General features: G+C 42.3%; 1 protein-coding gene across 1 annotated transcript in view; it reads left to right on the top strand.

The window, feature by feature from the left end:
• pcgf3 (polycomb group ring finger 3) overlaps nt 1-21,209 on the top strand; it is an 87,572-nt gene extending 66,363 nt beyond the window's left edge. The window contains exons 7-10 of the mRNA XM_080745954.1: nt 4,796-4,887; nt 15,317-15,454; nt 18,618-18,698; nt 20,974-21,209. Of these exons, the coding sequence (XP_080602080.1) occupies nt 4,796-4,887; nt 15,317-15,454; nt 18,618-18,698; nt 20,974-21,021 (359 nt within the window). The 3' untranslated portion in view covers nt 21,022-21,209. The remainder of the gene's footprint in view (nt 1-4,795; nt 4,888-15,316; nt 15,455-18,617; nt 18,699-20,973) is intronic.
• The last annotated feature ends 397 nt before the right edge of the window (nt 21,210-21,606 follow it).

Raw genomic sequence — 21,606 nt, 5'->3', positions numbered from 1 at the left:
ACACAGAGCCTATTAGAAAAGTAAGAACTTCTAGAATCCCTGACGGAAGTTACTACGAGTTAGTTTCATGATGTGAATCTATCCGTTTAGTTTTTATATAAGCCGTGCACTGAGATGTCATTGACTTCACACTCACAGCTTGTTACTTTTGGGCTTGCTCTCTGTCTGAATAATTGACAACTTGAGCCTGACTTGAAGGAAAACAAAGAAAGCCCTCTGACATTAACGTAGCTAGCAGCATATCCGCAGTAAGTGCTCTCTGATTTCCTCAGAGCTAAGCTCAGAAGAATGGGGTGACATGAGTCTGCTCTCTCTCTCCCTCTCTGTCATCGCAACACACACACACACACACACACACACACACACACACACACACACACACACACACACACACACACACACACACACACACACACACACACACACACACACACACACACACACACACACTCACACACACACACACACACACAGTGAGGCGTGTTTACTCTTCAATTTAAATATAGAGCTACTTCAGAAAGTCATTGTGCAAGTGTGTGCGTGCGTGCGTGCGTGCGGTGCGCGCGTGCACGGCTGGAACAATCCAATAAGGGTTTCACAAGTCACTTACCAGACATGGTTCTTCCCCATATTCTGTGCAACGTGAAAGCACTCGAAAATAGACAATTATTTTCAGTAAGGCTGACCTCTTTTATACAATAAAAATGTTCCTCTAATAGATTTTCCTCTAAAACATTTGTATTGATTGAATTTAATTATACTGCACACACAGTGCACATATCTCTCAAAGGTCAAAATCTTTGCAAGATGTAGCAGTTAAATCACCCAAAGACTTGGTTTCAAGTAATGCACATGTCAATATTAATGATGTTACTTAATTATTAGCATCATTAAGGTCATACAGGCTACCATGACAAGTTGGCACTGTCATATTGGAGAGCAAACCTTTCCATCTACATTTCATTCAATAATCCCACCATAATATTCTGGTGTAGACCAGAGAGTAGAGACTTACTTTGAATATCGTTCTGAAGAAAATCTGTGTATTTTGAGTAAGCCTTTGTGTTCCATTCGTGTGTGTGTGTGTGTGTGTGTGTGTGTGTGTGTGTGTGTGTGTGCGCGCGCGCGCGCGGATCTGTGATAAAATGACTTGAACCAAACCTATAATTGATTTTCTATCACCAAACGCTACACTTTATAAGACATGGTGGCTCATCATGGGAGAAAAACCTCCACAAGAGGAAAGCCCCTGGAATAATAGTTTTTAAATTCACCATACACAAGTAATCATCCTATTACCTTATGCTGTTCCTTCAAAAAGAGGCCAAGCTTGTTTACCCTTGCTGTCATACAATACAATTACAAGCTTTCACATTTGCATCTTGGTGTATTTGTGTGTCTTTGTGTATGACTGATGGAGAGAAATACTTAGCCAGCTTTATGAATGATTAAACATTTCAGTAGACATGCTGAAACAAAGGGACTGAGAAACCTCATACCTCTACAACAGACGGTCGTGGCCAGCCATGTTTCAAGTCTGCATTGAAGAGCAGTCATCCCGTTTTCCAAATAGCACTGCTTGAAATAGACTTAAGGGTTTGTGCGTCTATTTGGAGTCAATGAGACTCTTGGGGTTTGGATGAAGGTTGATGAGTCACCATCGGTGCACCATCTCTTATCAGCAATCAGAGGGCTTTTACTCTGGAGATGATTCAGGCCCTGTCCCTCATTGCGCCTCGTGAAATTGCTTTATTTTATTTTTTTTAAACAATATTTTTGTTTTTCATTTTTTAAAGAGACATACAAAACAACATGTACAGGACAATAATATACTACATACAGATGAAACAAGCAAAAAAGAAAATACAACAACATACATAGAAAAGGAAAACCCACAAAAAACCTGACACTAACACGACACATAAGAGTATTAAATAATTAGTATATAAAGAGCACATGTACTATTTACACTATTTACACCCAGAGTCCTATGCCTTATGGCCGGACAAATGACTGCAGAGGAAATGCAGCTACCCCACACCTGGTTCCTCCATTAAATAAGAGAGATCATTGCCCTTGACATACTGGATAAAGTTTCCCCATATATTCTCAAATAGCTCTTGTTTGTTTTTGAGAGTGTATGTGATTCTTTCTAATGGAAGGCACAAAGACAGTTCCTTAAACCACTGAGTGATGCTAGGTTTCCCTGTCTTTTTCCATGAAAGGGCGATAACCCTTTTGGCTTGTAGGAACCCAAGATCCAGAAATGTTATCTCGTTGTTTTTTATCCTATGGCCGATCGGGTAAAGGCCTAATAAGAAGAGTTTTGGATCTAGCTCAATGTTAATAAGTAGTATCCGTTGTGTGAAATTGCTTTATGGTCAGGGAAGGAAGGATTGAAGAATGGGTGAATGGATAGATAGATTGCAGTAAATGCCTTGGATCAGTTTCTCAGTTTTGGAAACACAAATCCCATAAAGACATCCTTGGTAATGAGCATTGGTCTATTGATGATACAATGCAAGAAAGGAGGGATAACTGTAAAATGTTGTAATACTATGCTTATCCACAGAGTGAGAAGAACCACTCTCATTTAATTAGACATTTTGAGGATCCAAGATCAATGTAGCAATTTAGCAGTGAAAATAACTTTGATTAAGATTAAGATTGCTATTGCACTTTGACCATTATTATTTAATTTTATTTCTTTCTTTCGCATTTTGTGTGCATGTAATTGTCTTTGTTCATGAAATGCCCCTTGCTTTGCCATGCCTCGTACGAGCAATGGCATACAATAAACTGCATTTATTTGTATTCATCTTTTTGTTGAAAGGCACAATTAGATTTTTTTTAATTAACATATATCAATACGGAGAATGACCGTTTTTTTCCCCTCCTTCTTTGGCTTGATAAGATTGAGGCCAAACATGTGACGACGAAATTGACATTATATTTAGTCTTAGTTTTAGTCATCATAGCTTAGTTTCCATTACGTTTTTGTCAGTGAAAAAGGGAGTCGACGAACATTTTTCGCCATAGTTTTAGTCGACGAAATCAACGCTGCCCGAGACACCGAATTACAATAAATGGGCACACATAGACATCAAAGGGGGCTTGAGCCCCTGCCCTTTTATCCCTCTGTAAAAAGTGCCCTCTCCAGACCATGAATGTAGTTTTCACGATGTTGAAAGAAATGCACATGCCCCCCCTTTTCATAACATACCTGAAGGCAGCTTTCAAGAGAGTTGCCTTGTCCAAACTCTCCTGAACTTGATTGAATGCAGCATCTGACACGACGCGTTGTGAGCTTAGAGGTCTGCTATTTTCGATATTTTCCCCAAAATGCCCTTTTAGAAATGTCAGCCCCTGCCTCTCTAACATTCTCTGCACGTCCCTGCCAGATGGCATGGCTGAGCAGGTGACAGCCTTTTACATACTAAAGGGAATCAATTATGGCCTTTTCCCCAGGCACCCTGGTTACTAGTATTGTTTTGTGCCTGGGCGTTTGGAGCCACTGTGGCTGTCAATGGAGCTCAAGCCACCAGACTTAAGTTAAAGGTATATTCAGTGATTGTATTTCATTCAAATAAAAATATAATTGGTACATTTTCCATTCATTCTCCTCACTAGAATGTGTGCTGACCATATAAGGACTTCCACCATGGCCCGTGTTGCGAGCATAGCTAGATTCTGTTTTCAGAGGTGGCCAGCCAGTCCTCGACCAATCAGAGTAGAGTATGGCCGTAGTTATGTTATGATGTTTAGTTATGATAGTCAAAATAAAAGTTTTGAGTACGACAGTCACTCTGAATTAAGAACGTCTGCTAAATGCCTAGATTGTAAACTACTGAACTCATAAAATGCCACAGTCTCGTAGTAAATCAGTATCATACATATCCTGAAGCTGGAGACGTAGGCCTACCGATATTCAGTGATTGGGTCTAATGATCAAAACGAGAACATTATAATGGTGTAGAAAATCTATAAAAAACTAAACATTTCCACGCTGTGACAAGATGACCCCCGGCCACTTTCATTATTACTGAATACACCTTTAATGAGTGTTAAGAGTGGAGTCGTGGATGGTACTCACCTGTATTGACAGTGGTAATTGCACGCAGATCATTGCTAATATGCTAGAACGGGGGTCTTCAACTTTTTCAGGGCAAGGACCCCTTGGTTGAGGGAGAGATGAAGCAGGGACCCCCACAACCTTTTCATAGATTCCATATAGTTTCATCGTTTGACAGCACAATCATCAGTGTCTTTTGGATTCATGTCAATTTGTGTTTTCAGATATTTAACCACTTGAACCGTCAATACTTAATAAACTTGACCTTTCACTCTGTACTTAGTCTGCTCTTTTTTCCCCTCTACACCAGACCTCTTTGCCGAAAATAGCCGATCTACAAGCTCACAACGCCAGCTTGTAGATCTGCTATTTATGGCAAATGGTTAATATAAAAACCCCCTAGGGGTCCCGGACCCCCTGTTGAAGACCTCTGTGCTAGAAGTTGAATAGTAAATTGAGGCATTACGATGTTATTCCAATGAAATTCAAGATGTACTCGATGGGCAAATAAATGTTGCATAATTTGTGCGAATTGTATTTGTGTGTTTATGGATCTTTGGATGAAAGATGTGGATGAATAACACCAAGCTTTCTATGGTACTAAATGCAACTCTTTCCAATCTTTCTATGGTACTAAATGCAACTCTTTCCAATCTTTCTATGGTACTAAATGCAACTCTTTCCAATCTTTCTATGGTACTAAATGCAACTCTTTCCAAACAGGTGATGCAAAATCGGAAGATCCAGCGAGTAAGGAGAACACGGGGGAAGAGAAACCTGAAGAGGACAACGACTATCACCGTAGTGACGAACAGGTACCACTTCATCTCTATCACCGTAGTGACGAACAGGTACCACTTCATCTCCTGTCTATCACCGTAGTGACGAACAGGTACCACTTCATCTCCTGTCTATCACCGTAGTGACGAACAGGTACCACTTCATCTCCTGTCTATCACCGTAGTGACGAACAGGTACCACTTCATCTCCTGTCTATCACCGTAGTGACGAACAGGTACCACTTCATCTCCTGTCTATCACCGTAGTGACGAACAGGTACCACTTCATCTCTATCACCGTAGTGACGAACAGGTACCACTTCATCTCTATCACCGTAGTGACGAACAGGTACCACTTCATCTCCTGTCTATCACCGTAGTGACGAACAGGTACCACTTCATCTCTATCACCGTAGTGACGAACAGGTACCACTTCATCTCTATCACCGTAGTGACGAACAGGTACCACTTCATCTCTATCACCGTAGTGACGAACAGGTACCACTTCATCTCTATCACCGTAGTGACGAACAGGTACCAATCATCTCCTGTCAGGCAGGAAGTCATCTCCGCATGGCCGCTTGTCATTTCCTCTTCTGCTGTTTCACCAAAATAGCCCGGCGGCTACAGAGATAATTGTTCACTTTGTGATACAAGCACCAAATTTTGCACAAAGTTTCCTCTGGACCTACTTTTTCCAAAAAGCAAGTTAGCCACTCAATTAAAAACAAATAGGGTTGGGGTTGACTTTCTATACAGTAAAATAATACAACAAAATAAATCTGCTTTAAATAGCAAGTGAGGGGTCAAACTAGGGGTTTTTCATGAGCCTGAATCCAATGCAAGCATTTGTTTTGCACGAAAAACATTCCTTGGGCTAGAAAGGCCCCCACAAAAGCGTGAAAACCACGGTGAAAAGTGATGACTCATCACTAAACCATAGTGTTGTGGTGGCCTTTCTAGCCCAAGGAATGTTTTTTGTGCAAAACAGATGCTTACAATGGATTCAGCACCATGAAAAACCCCTAGTTTGACCCCTCACATGCTATCTGAAGCAGATTAATGTTTTTGTATTATTTTACTGTATAGAAAGTCAATGGACCCCAACCCTATTTGTTTTTAATTGAGTGGCTAACTTGCTTTTCTGAACAAGTAGGTCCTAGGCATTGTTCATGCCAAATTTGGTGCTTGTATCACAAAGTGAACGATTATATCAATAAATTGACTTGTGGCCGCTTGACTAAAATACAACCACACTAAGGTGTTTTCTTAGTCCTTCTCCCGTCCACCCCTGCTGCATTTCTGACCATTCCCGCCTGCCCCCCCGCAATGGTTTAATTTCTGACGGACTGCTCCCTCCCGCCCGCATACAATACTGTTGTGACGTTTAGTCCGGCAAAGTCCCTGCGATATTTCCATTGGGTTAGACATGTCACATTACAAACATAGTGGTCCCCCAGAAAAAAAGAACAAGAAAACCAGGTGCTCACCGGAGATTAAAATAGTAACAAGGAGTAGATGGTGCTCTTGGATCAACGGGATCAAGGCATAAAAAAGAGAAAGAGGCGATCCAGGCACTCGAGGGTAAAAGGAGGAATAAGCCAAATGCCAAGTGGTTCCCCTTTGTTGCAGTAAATATTTACCTCTAAATTAAATTGCATCAATTTGAAAAAAATAAAAGAATAATAACCATCAAAATAAGAAGTCAGGTGTCTTTGAGATTGACAGGTCACGTCGCTGTGGCCCTGTGGACCGCCCCCAGTCAAAGCACTCGGCGTATGGGCAATGCCGAGGCTTGTATCTTTTTAGATGAAGGATCATCATTAAGATAGACCTGTTCTCCTCCGAGAAAGAGAACCAGTAGACAGACATTAGTGTCATCTTATAATGAGTGGCAGTGAGGACCAATGATATGAAGATGGGTGAAGTGGTGGGTAAAGTGGAACTCTTATAGTGCCAATCCCAAACTAGTTCGGGATTTTATTTTATTTTATTTTTTTTTTTTTCGAGCCGGGCCGCCGGCCGTCTATTTACACGGCCCGCGAGAGCGTCGCGCCGCCGATATTTGCCATCCACTCCAATGCAATCCAGGATCTTTAGAGCTCATTTTCTCTGTTCCATGCATATCCATGAGGTGTGCAAGGTTTAATCACGGCTAAATCGACGAAAATAGGGCTTCTAAAATGCTTGGTAGCCAATAGCTAACTTCAAGCTAACTTCATTCTGTTCCTGTTCATGCACAAAGGAAAGTGTTCAGGCGCATCATGGCTGCGCAGGGCTTGTGCATATACAGTGTATGTCTATGGTGGATTCTATGGCCATTGGGCGCCCTCTAGTGGTGATTCTGGGCACTGAAAGGGTTAATATTATATATAATAAATATATTATATATCTGTTATAAAAAAACTGAATGCATCAATGCAAGGATCATATAAGACAGTTTTATTAGGTTTTTTTCCCCTGCATTTAGACAGACGGTATGAAAGCTAAGAAGGAGACCATGTATAGGCCACTATGCTCTGGTTGCATTATGATCCCAGAACAGGTCGGAGGAGCATGTGTGGCTGTTAAGACTGGGTTCTTTACTAATGAACCATCTGGAAAAATGTAAGGAGTACAGGGAGATAGTGGAGCTGAGCACGAGCAGTGTTGATCTTTAGCAAGATCTCTGACCACCAAATTGGACAGATATCCGGGGATACCTCAACCAGTTACAATCACATAGACCAGGGGTGGGCAGTTTTGATGATGGTGAGGGCCACTATATTTCCACCTTCACTCCAGAGGGCCACATTTGTTATTCTAGTATTGTATACAATAGAAGCAAAAAATAGCAGATCTACAAGCTCAAAACGCATCGCGCTGCGATGCGTTTTGAGCTTGTAGATCGGCTATTTTTGCTTCTTTTGAATTGGAATCCTGAATTATTTTTTGTTATTTCTTAATCGGAATCCTGAAATGTAACATTTTGATTTAATTTCAAACGCATTTAGTTATATACTCTTGTTAACTTTATGAACCTAAATACAAATACATTGGACATAAACAAATACATTTTAATACTACTAGTCATTAAGCTACTAATATATACTGACGGAATTAAAGCAGGTCATGTTTGGAATTGTAACAAATAATCAATATAATATCAGTATTCCGGTATTAACAATTTTGCTGCCATTTTAAACATAGCTGTAGTAAGCAGCTGCCAAATTGTCCTTACCTTTTAACGTGGGCACGCGCACGCATCGTGCACAATCTGTGCGCGACTCATCTAGTTAGTAGGGTCTCAAACCAAGGTTCTGTGACCATCCTCTGGCAAGGATGTTTTGATGATTGATTTGACCTCTATGGACCCTTTATAAAGGATTTAGCTCCCAGGTCCCTCGCAAAAATCCCAGGCTTTTTTGCTAGAAGCCGCTAGAGTTGGTGTCCCATTAACTTTACATTACAGGGAAAAAAAGCAAAAAATGTATCTGCTTTAAGTAACATATGAGGGGTCAAACTAGGGGGTTTTCATGATTCTAAATCCATTGCAAACATCTGTTTTGCATAAAAAACATTCATTGGGCTAAAACGGCCCCCACAGAAGTGTGAAAAGTGATGACTCATCACTTTTCATCACTAAACCATAGTCTTGTGGGCCGTTTTTTAGCCCAAGGAATGTTTTTTGTGCAAAACAGATGCTTCTAATGGATTCAGAATCATGAGAAACCCCTAGTTTGACCCCTCATATGTTATTTAAAACAGATACATTTTTTGCTTTTTTTCCCTGTAATGTAAAGTTAATGGGACACCAACTCTAGCGGCTTCTAGCAAAAAAGCCTGGGATTTTTGCGAGGGACCTGGGAGCTAAATCTTTTATAAAGGGTCCATAGAGGTCAAATCAATCATCAAAACATCCTTGCCAGAGGATGGTCACAGAACCTTGGTTTGAGACCCTACTAAGTAGACTGTAGACTCGGTGACAAGCTTTCGAATAAAAAAAACCCCATTGAAATAGACATATCCGTTGCCACGCTGTATCCCTGCTTATCCGCCAGTGTTTACATGAAAAAACATTGAAAAAAGCCAACTGTGCGCTATGGTAACAAGTGGACACGTTCGCGCACAAAACGCACGATATGTGCGGGGATCATAATCCAGGCGTGTAGAGACTGGATCAAAGTTTCCAAACGCAAAAATCCGATTGAAAAACGAGTGTTCCATCGCCGAGTAGCTTTCTCTTCTGTTACACTGTAAACCAACGGAGGCGGGACTATGGCCCAGGCTCAGACCGGATACGGAAAGCTAGATCCGGTCCAGACCGGAAATGACCGGATACAGTTAGGGGGGCGGGCCTAAAGAGCCAGAATCAGAGAAAATCTGCGATAATACTTTTAATCCTTTCATAATGATTAAAGCTAATTAAACTTCCGGGATGGACAGGCATGGCACCGCGGTACAGCGGGAAATCTACGGTTTCTACGGGGATCGCCCAGAATGAGTTAACCTGAGGGTCACATTAAGTGAAGTTGGGGGCCACATGTGGCCCCCGGGCCGCCAGTTGCCCATGTATGACATAGACCATCAGTGTTGTCATTCCCTCTCTTAACCCTCTCCTTTCATTCATCAAAATACATTTTAAGCAGAAATACCTTTAAATCCTGTTAAGTTGTGGATTTATTCAAAAGAAGGAAAAAAATCGAACCTCTGTTCGAAGTGGAGCTGTGTGTGTGTGTGTGTGTGTGTGTGTGTGTGTGTGTGTGTGTGTGTGTGTGTGTGTGTGTGTGTGTGTGTGTGTGTGTGTGTGTGTGTGTGTGTGTGTGTGTGTGTGTGTGTGTGTGTGTGTGTATTGCAGTTGATGCTCAGGGCAGGCTAGACTCAACAGCACCTCTCTGGTCACCCAGGGTTACTACATACAGGCTACATACAGACCCACCCACCCACCCACATACCCACCCACATACCTACACACACGGCCACGTATAGGGGAGCTTGTGTTCCACACAGCTCCAAAAACGTAGGCATAATAGTTGGCAAATTGCATTTCACAGAGGTCCTTTTATGATAGTTAATGAGGTCTCTTGAATAAAAATCATCATCTTACGGTCTCCTGTGTGCCGTGGATGTATGATTGCCGCACACGTATTCTCCCCGGCTGTCACCACCACAGCAGCCATACAGCCGACTCCTTTTAAAATGCAGATGGCATTTTCTTGATTTCATTAGTATTCTGGCACATTCTCGCACTGCAAAACGATATCAATAATGCAGGGGGGCGAGTGGGCTTATTATCGCCACGCGCACAGTCACAATCACAAACACTGTCTGTGAGTCACATTCTGAAGCGGAGCCAAGCTGCAGAAATACTGTTTACCAGTGCAGGACTTCTTGGATGTCTCAAGACACCAGCTAAAATCATTGTCACGACACGCCAGTCAGCGCCCTCCCTACGCTTTTTACACCTCGGTTCTCTAGGCAGGCAGAGGGGAGGAGGGGGGGGGGGTGTTGCAGTGAGGGACTGCAGGGGGCGAAGGGTGTGCCGCGCTGACATTCAACTGTGAATGGCTGGAGGGCTCCAGTGAGAGAGGGGGGGGGGGGGGGGGGCGTGCAGGTAGTGCCGCCGTGACATTCAGCCATGGTTTGCTGAACGCAGTGGTGTCGGTTCAGAAAAAAGCTAAGGTATGGCAACATGACTTTTTTTTTTTTTTTTTTTTTAGATTTTGTTTTTGGGCTTTTATGCCTTTATGCCTTTATTTGAAAGGATAGTAGACTGACAGGAAATGGGGAGAGAGATGGGGAATGACATGTGGCAAAGGTCGTCCGGATCGGGAATCGAACCGGCGACGCCAGCAGGCATCATAGCCTAGTATATGGTACGCGCCTTGACCACCAGGCCAGCGGGCGCCCCAACATGACTGGTGTCTTACACACGCGCCTTCATGTTGCCATAACTTAGCAACAGGCATGATTATTTTGGCATGATACATTTATTTATACATTTAAGTACATTTTATTTTTTCCCCCCGTTTCTACGGTTTCTTGGGCTGGATATTATGGCAGCCTGGAACAGTTGTTCAAGACAGTGCAGATAAACTTGGCATGTTAGTAAATAAAAGGTGTCACAATTAACAATAATGAATTGCACCTGTGCAGCTGACCTGCGGAACCTGGGAATATAACATTTTGTCAAGATGGAGATACTACAAGTGTGGAGAATATAATTACAATACCATGTTTAATTGACCATTTTGTAAAATTTTGCATTTGTAGTTATTTTACTGTAATTGAACAACACATAATAACCAGCACAGATAGACAAAGAGACATTCATGGATTTATATTTAAAAGTAACTTTTATTTTCCCCCCTGGACCCAGGGTATGGCAGCTGCAGTGCATACCCCTGCCATACCCAATTGACGCCCCTGTCATACCTGGCTGAACGCACTCAGAATGCCTAACGACTGCAGAGTCGGTGTGTGTGAGCAGAATACAGGAAAAAATCTTGGGGAAATGGCTGTCAAATATCACGGTGGGGTGGGGGTAATAGAATGGAAAAGGTAAGAGGGCCAGGCACAATGAGGCGAGAGTTTTTTGGAAAAATTGGGAGCGAAGACTTCGCTGGTGACATCTAGGCCTGCGCACCATGCAGCTCCAGGCGGGGTGAGTAGGCCTAGGTGTCATCCTGAGCAGTGGTCCTCAAACCTTTTCTGGCCGCGACCCCCAAAATAATCATATTTTAACTGGGGACCCCCCCCCCCCACCCTGACGAGCGCTAAGGGTTGAGGCATTACATTTTGTATAACACGGTTCTATTGTGAAAATAGCCGATCAACATGCTCACAACGCCTCGCGTTGCGACGTGTTGTGAGCTTATAGATCGGCTATTTTCAGCACGCAACACTGGAGAACAACCAAACATGAAATGACTCTCTTCTCCACCAGTCCCTGCCCAACAGTTTAGTCTAGTTTTTATTTTGTTGACGAAATTGTCAATGTATTTAGTCTTAGTTTTAGTCATCACAGCTTAGTTTTTATTTCGTTTTTATTTAGCTTTCGTCAGTGAAAAAAAAACGCAGTCGACAACCATTTTTCGTAATAGTTTTAGTCGACAAAATCAACACTGACAAGAACAAGGATGTGTGGAGAGGCCAGAAAAGCATGAAGAACTGTTATTGAAGGACAGAGGAGATGAAGTGAATTCAGCTAGAAAGATACAGAAAGGGAGGGGGGGATTGAAATGCTAAATAGGGGGATAAGGTGAGGACAGAGACGGAGGCCATGGTTGGGTGGATCAGACGCTCCCCCGTAAAGCCAAGGATCACTCCTGTGGTGTCTGTCTGAAACGTCCCATGGTTTGTTGTCTGTCTAAAACCAAAGGCTCTGGTAGACTGATCAGGCTTCACTGTGATGTCACACTTACAGAATCCCTTTTATGCCCATATATGGAGTTCCCTGATGTCATCAATATTAACGATGCCCTGTTAGAGAGAGATCCCTGTGATGCCAGGGGGAACAAATCCCTTTTATGCCCAATATATGGAGATATGGAGATTCCTTTGATGCCAGCTGCAAGGGGAACAAATCCATGTTATGCCCATATATGGCTATCCCTGATGTCAGCATCCCTGATGTCAGAGCAGAGAGGGAAGCACGCACATCTCCAAAAAAAAGTTTCAGGTGCTGAACCAAAAATACACACCATAGGAAGAAGGGAAGTCCGCACACTGTTCTGTAGCTCCAGCGACAATTTTATTGAGGAGAAACAACGTTTCGACCCTAGCGGGTCTTCATCAGGTCCCTGATCCCTGATGTCCACATCACTGTGACACTTGTCGCGTGTCGCCCTGAGGCGTCTTACTTGTGTATGTAGTTTTAGGGAATATAAGAATCACTTTAAATGACTTTGCCTACTGTCAGCGTCTAATAGCCTGATAGTGGAAGGAATAAAGGACTTGTTCTCCTAAGAGGCATATTATTCTAACACTGACCTGAGGCCATAACAGTGAATCTACTCCACAGAACATGGTCAGGTTGGCTAATACCGTAATTCCCTTTGCTTTCGGGGCTGGGCCACAAGTCCCTTGCTGGGCATGGATTATTTTAGAGGAGACTTTAATTGAAAGAAGACGATAATACAGTTTAGTCTTAGGCTTTTCTTGTCCTACACAGACAACCCCTTAAAGTTTAAACCACTAAATACATGAGGTTATTGCTGTCCATGAACGTTTGATAAAAATGACAACAATAAAATAATCTTCAGTGAGTACTTTGTTGTCCATGCTTGATAACCAACTCTGTGTTTGCATGAAAGTTGTTTAAAGCTGCTGCTATTATCTCCCTCGGTCCATGGGGATATCCCTTTGGATCAATGGTTAAGATGTTGGACTTTCACGTGGGAGACCCGAGTTCGAATCCCTGGTGTTACATATATACGTATAAATAACTTTCCATGTTTATATGTACATCCCTATCTGTATGTCTCTTTTCTGATTAAAATACAGAGCATACGAGCGGAGTGGAGCGCGAGCAGTTTTTTAGTTGAGCGTGAGCGAGCGACTTTTATAATGGGTCCACAGTTCAATGTCTAGGGTACATATCCTCTCCGGCAGTGGTTCCCAAACCTTTTAACTCAAGACCCAAAAGAGAAATTAGATGTTTGCCCGGGACCCAAACTAGTGAAAATGGCAGAACTAGAAGCTCACAACGTAATGGGAATACCCCAACGTGTGCTGTCTGTCGGAACTGCTGTGAGCTCACACTGCTCGCCACCCTGGCTTTAAGTTCACATTATGATTTTATAGGACTATACTATACACTTTGATTAATGGCAGGTGGGATGGAGCTCGTTAATTTTTATTGATAATGAGCACCTTATCGATTCTGCTTATTGAGCCAGGCTTTTATCGAGCCCACTATTGAGCGTTTTCTAATATTTTGTGGAAAGATGTGAGACGACAAATTCAGAACATAACTGACATGTTATTTTATTGGCCAGTTGTTGCGAGTTTGTTGCTGACCACCATCTATGAAGATGATAATTGACAAAAGTAACAAATATCATTAAATCATTAAAACAATCATTCATTAGTGAGCAATAAGTGTTAAATGGCTTTATATTATGGATAGTACTGTAATCATTTCTTGATCGCCTCTTGTCTTGATTGTTTAAACATGACATCATGGGCCGCTATGCTCAATAACAAGCTTGATAAGCCCAAAGCTTATTGATACCGGGTACTCAATAAATCTGTTATCGGGTTATCGAGCTACCCTTGTTTAGGGCTCCATCCCTAGCCGTGGGGGTGGGCAGGAAAGGAAAGGGGAAACAACCCATCGCGTTCTAATCCAAATGTCCCTCCAAAACACAGTGATGAGCCACTTTACCTGGGTGACCATCTCTTGTGTGTGTGTGTGTGTGTGTGTGTGTGTGTGTGTGTGTGTGTGTGGGGGGGGGGGGGGGGGGGGGTCGGGCAGCAAGAAGCCTTTATGCATTCTGGCTCCTGCAACAATGGCCTGCCGAGACCATATACTCTTGGGGATAAACAAACGCATGTAGCGGCACGGTACCCTCTGCATGCAGTGACACAGTCACGGGTGTTGCGGTCGGTCTCCTGAAAGAGAGCCATACTCTATTCTTTGAGAATAACAATACAGCCAAATACAGCCAGAGGCTCAGTAAGAGGTGCATTGCATGATACGGCACACAGCAGAATGTGTTTTGTTGTCGGAGGGAGATAGGCTTTTGGTAGGGCAAATGGCAGTCCTTTGGGAATGAATGAGGTGTAGATTGGGCCTGTTCTTTTGGTACAACTGAGTTCTGGAATGCTTGAAAAATATGTGGATACATCCGTTCATTCACGCAAAGCCTTTTTGGCACTGCTGGTGCATATCTAGATTAATGTACAGTATTAGGAGGAATATTGAAGAAGAATTGATTCGGAAATGCTGCATTAAATGCATCCCGGGAGGCTTTGACAATAGCTGCTACTGTATTCCCATCTATTGCCATGGGGTTGATGGCACCATGCATTCAACATGAAAGCCTCCTATCCTTTACTTTTACGCTTAGAAATAGCACATTGTGTGGGGATTCCATGTTCTCCCTGTGTCCCCTAGGGTTGATACCCTCACAAAAAACATGCCGTAATCCTGATCTCTATGATGACTCCCCCTGGCCAGCCGGGGCGCCTGATTGAGGGGAAAGGAACTGGTTGGAATAATGTGTTCCTTCCACGCGCAACGTCCAACCGGAGAAACTCGCCCCTGTCAGGTGACAAGAAGCGACTTGGACTCCTCATGCATTGAAGGAAGCATGAGGTCAGTCCGTTGTCTCGCCAGGTTGGCAGAGGGAGTGTAGCGCCCAGGATTACATTAGATAATTGACACTGGGTGAAACAGTAAGTGGATAAGTTTCTAGGCTGAATGTTTGACACAAAATGATATTCACCGTCTGCGTTCTGTGTGTGTGTTCCTCTTCAACAGGTCAGCATCTGTTTGGAGTGCAACAGCAGTAAACTCCGAGGTCTGAAGCGCAAGTGGATCCGCTGCTCGGCACAGGCCACCGTCCTCCACCTCAAGAAGTTCATCGCCAAAAAGCTCAACCTGACATCGTTTAACGAGGTACAGTTTCACTGGTTCCCAAACACTGGTTCGGGACCCATCTGCGGGTCGCGGACACATTCGTTATTAGTCTGTACTCCCTATAAGTCCTTTTTTTCCCATTCCTTCTGTCACGCCTTTGTCGAGCTTTTCACATCGGTCGAGGCGGGTGGCCACGGGGGATCGTTTGATGGATTCATTTTTAGTACTGCCTGACTAATCGCTCGTCGTTCTATTTTATCTCACGCTCTCATTTTTGCCATCTGTCACGAAGATGAGTGGGTGGTCTCCATCACAGTCGTCGGCTCCCAACAAAACGCTGCATTCTTTGTCAAATACCGTGGTGCCATTTTCTCCCTGCTGCAGACACTTGTGATCTCGGCCAGGCTGACAGAAGCTGCACGTTCATGTGGCCCCGTCTTAACAGATTAAGTCAAAAGCTGGAGAAAGAGAGACAAAGAAAAGAAATGCAATGTTCGGAAATGATTGCTGTGTGAACGTCCCACAGATGGGACACCCTCTAGGTTTGAAATGCCTACCAACCCAGACCAACCACCAAAACCCCGGCCGCAGTTTGGCCAGTCCTGTTGAATATTCGACTATTCGAATACTTTGAGGTTGAATACTTCGAATACTAAAAATTACTATTCGTGAATGCCCTAACCCATAGTGGGTATCACATTGACATGACTGATTTCATGTGACTACTCATTACAATGAGAGAGAGAGTAGTGAGACCCAAAATCTTATATCAAGCTGATGGTAATCATGTAATTGGAGAGTACTATCTAAAGTTTTTTTTTCATACAACCCTTGACTGCTCCATGCTGTGTCAGTACTGAGAGGCTGGGTGCTGTGACCACAACTCACCAGCAGGTGCTGCTGTGGATGTTTTCCTCCCGGTCCGTCTCTCTGCCTGTCTCTTTCAGTCCCTATCATTTAATCCTTGCCAAAGCCAGTGTTGCTCAGCAGCCAGGTGACCTTGTGCCAGACATTGAGCTCCTACATGCTCATTGTAAACCCATGTGGATCACAGCTAAAGGACCGGGATGACAAACGAAGTGTGGCATTGATAATGTTTAGATCCCATAGACGGAGCTCCAGAGGCCAATTCTACAAATGTCTTCTAAATCCTTCGAAGGTTTTGGAAAAACGTATCCTTCTATGATCAGTGGTTCTCAAACTTTTACATGTCAAGGACCCCCAAAATGATATGTGTTTTGGCCGCGACAAACACAAATACGTTGTTCCAGGGACCCCCCAGAAGCAAAGATTTGAGTTACACAAGTTTGTATATATTCAAACTAAGATTTGCACACATTTTAATGATTTTTCCAAAATGGCAGAGCTACAAGCTCATAGCGTGGCACTCGGTGCCCCGCTATGAGCTTGTATATCTAATATTTCTGAATAGCTAAAGTATAAAATAATGGTAAAATGACAATCTAAAGTGACACAGATGCTTTCCAGGCCTGAAATGGGTTAAAGCTACAATCTGTGAATCGTCTCCTAGGGTGCGCTGTCTGCTTCATATAACTTTATTGACATTGTCGACTAAGTATTGTGTCCTGCCCGACGCCAGAGTCAACATTTCTCGATGGAAGATTAGGGAAACTACCACCACCCACTGCATGCTCTTTATATTGATATTAACTCAGTGCCTATCCCGGGTATACTCGGGCAAAATAAAAGGCTGCATAAAGTGCCTATCCCGTGTATACCCAGGATATATATACTATAAATACAGTAAAGTTCTTTCTCCCTACCGTGGGGTCTGGGCTGTCCTTTTGCGCATCGGTAATGGCGGCGGTCTGTTTACAACGCACGTTGACGTGCACGCAAAGTGAAAATCCCATGATCTTGCAACAAAGAAGCCAAATTATCTCCAAAAAATACATTTTGATCCCAAGGCTGGCATTTTTCATGGCAAAATAGCGCACCAAAGATGGTTTTCCGCTATCGGCCCGGCCACCATTACGGACAGTTTCTAAACTACATATGGGTTAAGGTTGAAAAAAGTAAAGTGACCAAAAATCTATGCATTTTCACCCCGGCTTTTCAAAATAAGAGCGTACGCCTATGGGAGGAAGTACAAGCACTCTGTGCCCCTTCATCCCTTCAAAGTAAAGGGCACTAAATGGGTTTTAACATGGTTCAAACGTTTCATTAATTCAAATAACTCCCGGATTGTAGCTTTAACACTGGCATATTGGGTCATTTGCTTTGTGTATACTGGGTCTCAACTTTGTTCTTTGAGACTCACATACAGGTATTTGGGGTCATGGCCAAATCCACCACAAACACCACAGCATTGCTTTTGTGAGGCGGCTCTTTAGATATTTGTCAGTCTCAGCGAAAAACTATGTATTGTAGTGCAGGGACCTGCACAGCAACCACCATAATATTCAGAAGAATGAAGACTCTGTGTCTAGAATAGATAATCATTTGTCAAGCTCCTGAGCCATATCCATGCACAAGAACCACAATTTTACAATTTAGGCATTTAGTAGATGTTCTTATTAATCCAGAGCGATTTACAAATACGGAATGACAGCACAAGGTAGTACATCAACATCAATACATCAAATGCATAGAACTAATGTAGAAATCCAAAAACGTAGGTAGACCTTTTATCTCACAAAGACTGAAATTCAGTTTCCCTAGGAGAATCCGTTACAGATGCTGAAAGTTGGGGTCCCACTAACTTATACTATGTTTTATCCTGTATAGTTAATTTAATGGGACCCCAACTTTCAGCAGATGTCTTGGATTCTCCTAGGGAAACTGAATTTCAGTCTTTGTGAGGTGTGTTACTAGACACCTTTAACAAACACATTGGTGAAGACATTTTTTGGTAAGGAAATTTATTCCAGGATTTGACACTTATTTCTGAAGATATCCCCAGACTGTTGCCCCTCCAACACACTCATGACATGGATTCCCTGCTCCCATTTGCACATAGCAGAGCGTTGCGTCACCGTAACTAAAATGATTGGGAATGCTTGGTGGAGTTTGTGGTCCCGGTGTGAAACAATTTGAGAACCACCGTTACCTCACCTCACGCTGCTGCTCAGCAAACCTCACAGAGGAACAGGAGGGTTTCTATGTCCTCCTTCATACAGCTGAGACCCCCTTCACATTAAGCTGCTTTGAAATCACCATCCCAACCGTCTTCTCTTCACAGCTGGACATTTTATGCAACGAGGAAATCCTAGGAAAGGACCACACTTTGAAATTTGTCGTTGTCACGAGATGGAGATTTAAGGTAACTTAACTGTAGGACACAGGTTTTTGAACTGGGGGCCATGTAGGGCTGTCACGATTATGACATTTTACATGACGATTAATTTTCTCTCAAATAATTGCGATTAACGATTTAATTGTGTTTTTGTCATTGACAATTACATTTCTGTTTGGCTTTTAGGCTTTGAAGTTGCACATGGTAGATATGACACATAACCTAAATATACAAAGAAATTACTGACATATTTGACAACTTTATACTTAAAAAAGAACATTGATAGTGGAAATAGCCGATCTACAAGCTCACAACGCGTCGCGATGCGACGCGTTGTGAGCTTGTAGATCTGCTATTTCCACTATTTCTGACATTTTTCAACATTCACGATTATGACGTTTATGACAAAATAATTGTGATGTCAAATAATCACGATTAGACGATTATGTAATAATTGTGACAGCCCTAGGGCCATGGGGGGGGCACCAGGTGGGCCAATTGAATACGAAATAGAAATTCATACAAAATAACAAATGTGATTTCAATTCATGACTTTATTGAGACAGTTTCACTACTTTCAACCGGTGGCCCTATTTTGGGCATGTCATAAAATTGGTAACACCAGGAGATAGATACCTGTTAGCTTTGGCTTACAAAGGCCCACAATGTGAAGACTTATGTTAACCACTTAAACCCTTTACTGTTTGACCGGAGTCCCTCACTGCTATGGGACAGTTTAAGTGATTAATATGTCTCATAGTTTGTGTTGCATGTCATCTGTCTTCTCATTCTCTGTACTGTCCAGTGTGGTCAAACATATTCCAAGAGAATTCATCATTTACCTCCTTTGTTACATTTCTGATTGATTGATTGACACCAAAATAAGAATAACTTATACCCTCATTTTGTCTTCATCACATTGCGATTTCAGCATGTCTAAGACTTTGCTTGTTGTGCTAGCAGTTCAGGAATTAAAGTTGGTGTGCGAGAGTAACATTAAAGTGATAGTTCACCTATTTTTTACATAAAGCTGTGTGAAATACTTGCCATTAAAACAGTGGTAAAAAATGTATTAATTGATTACCAGAGTCCCGTGGTCAGAGTTCTGGTCAGTTTTAGATGAATATTAAGTAGTTCCAATGGGGTGGGGGCCATTTGGCGTGGCCCAATCATTGAAAATAGATTAATCCACAAAACTAGCGTCATTTTTATTGTTGGCCTATTTCTACCATATAGAGCGAGGTTTCGTTCTGATCAGCTGACTGCAAAGCACCTTGTTTTGGGGAAATACGTTGCAGCGGCGTAGTGATACTGGACACAAAAAATAGTACCATGTGACAGAGGGGTCAAAGTTGAACGAAAGTTGGTCTATTTGGTAGAAATAGGTCAACATCATACAAATGATGCTAGTTTTGTGGATTCATCTATTTTTAATGATTGGGCCATGAGCCCCTGCCAAATCACCGGAACTACTTTATATTCATCTAAAACTGACCAGAACTCTGACCACGGGACTCTGGTAATGAATTAATACATGTGTAACCACTATTTTAATGGCAAGTATTTCACACAGCTTTATGTAAAAAATAGGTGAACTATCACTTTAAGAACTTTGACTTAAATGTCACCTTGTAACTTTCCTTGTCCTAACCGAGATTCAAACCGGGGTCCACCTTCTTACACAGGTAGTACAACATTTACTAACTCAGTTGTTATTGGATTTCCCTGCCCCCGAAGTTGTGGGGCACCAATCAGGGCCCCTGTATGCACATAATGAGGCGGGTTTAATTGCAGAAATTCTTCCTCTTTTGTTTCATGATCGTTTGAACATCGGTGAACACACGTCTTGGTGATACAGAGTACTGCTGGTTTTATTCTGTGTAATCCAAGACTTTCTTTTTTTTTTTTTTTATTAGATACATTTTCCAAAACCATAGTTCAGATGGATACCTGCAATTTAAAGACTTTTTTTTTCTATTGATTACTCATGCCATGGAGAGTAGAGTTCAATAATATTTTTTGGTTTTTGTCACATTCCTAAGACAAAAATTTGATTCGAGTAAATTTACCCCCATTGATTCCGGATGGGGGTAAATTTATTGTTATCACAATTTTGTCTTAGGAATGCGACAAAAAACAAAAAATATTATTGAACTCTAGTCTCCATGTCATGAGTAATCAATAGAAAAAAAGTCATTTTGGGGGTGAACTACTCCTTTAAACTAAATATAATGACCAACATTATTAAGAACTTGCTGACGTTGGCTCTGGCATTGAGTTCCTGTTTGGCGTCTTGTTTCAGAAATCTCCCCTCCTGCTCCACTACAGACCGAAGATGGATCTGCTGTAGTCTGAAGGGACAGGCGATGGTTGGTTCAGTGGCCCTGTTGCTCTGTGGACCGTGCAGAAAGCCTTTTTCTAATTTATGCAGAGACGATCAACCCACCCAACCAGCCAACGTACACCAAGCAAACACTCACCGCAAAAGTCCACACAAGCCAGCAATGAGAGAGACATGCGTACAACTAAACACAAAGAAACAAACAACAAAACAGCAACCTCCAGCACAGATACTGCAACACACTGGTGGGTTTTTGGAACTACATCCTAGATATGTGAAAAAAAGAACACAAAATGGAGAGAGAGAGCATATATTTATACTTTTGTACAGAAGAGACCCTTGGAATCAAGACACTACTGGTGCTCTGTTTACACGCGAACAAGATGTCGGGGGAGGGGGGTTATGTGACCATCTTTTCTTTTTCCATCACTTATTTTTTAATTTTTTTGACAGACTCCAACCTCCTGACGAATTTTTTTTTTAATAAACATTCATTTTTATTTTTTTGGGAGGGGGGAGGGATTTTAAAGTCATTTCAGGAGCACAGAAAGTATATAAAATGTTCTAAAACAAGATATTGTTTTTTTAAGCTGT

Source organism: Nannobrachium achirus (genome assembly GCF_963921795.1).
Source record: "Nannobrachium achirus genome assembly, chromosome: 17".
Lineage (NCBI taxonomy): Eukaryota > Metazoa > Chordata > Actinopteri > Myctophiformes > Myctophidae > Nannobrachium > Nannobrachium achirus.
The sequence above is the reverse complement of the archived record's forward strand: the minus strand, read 5'-3'. Positions and strand labels throughout refer to the sequence as shown.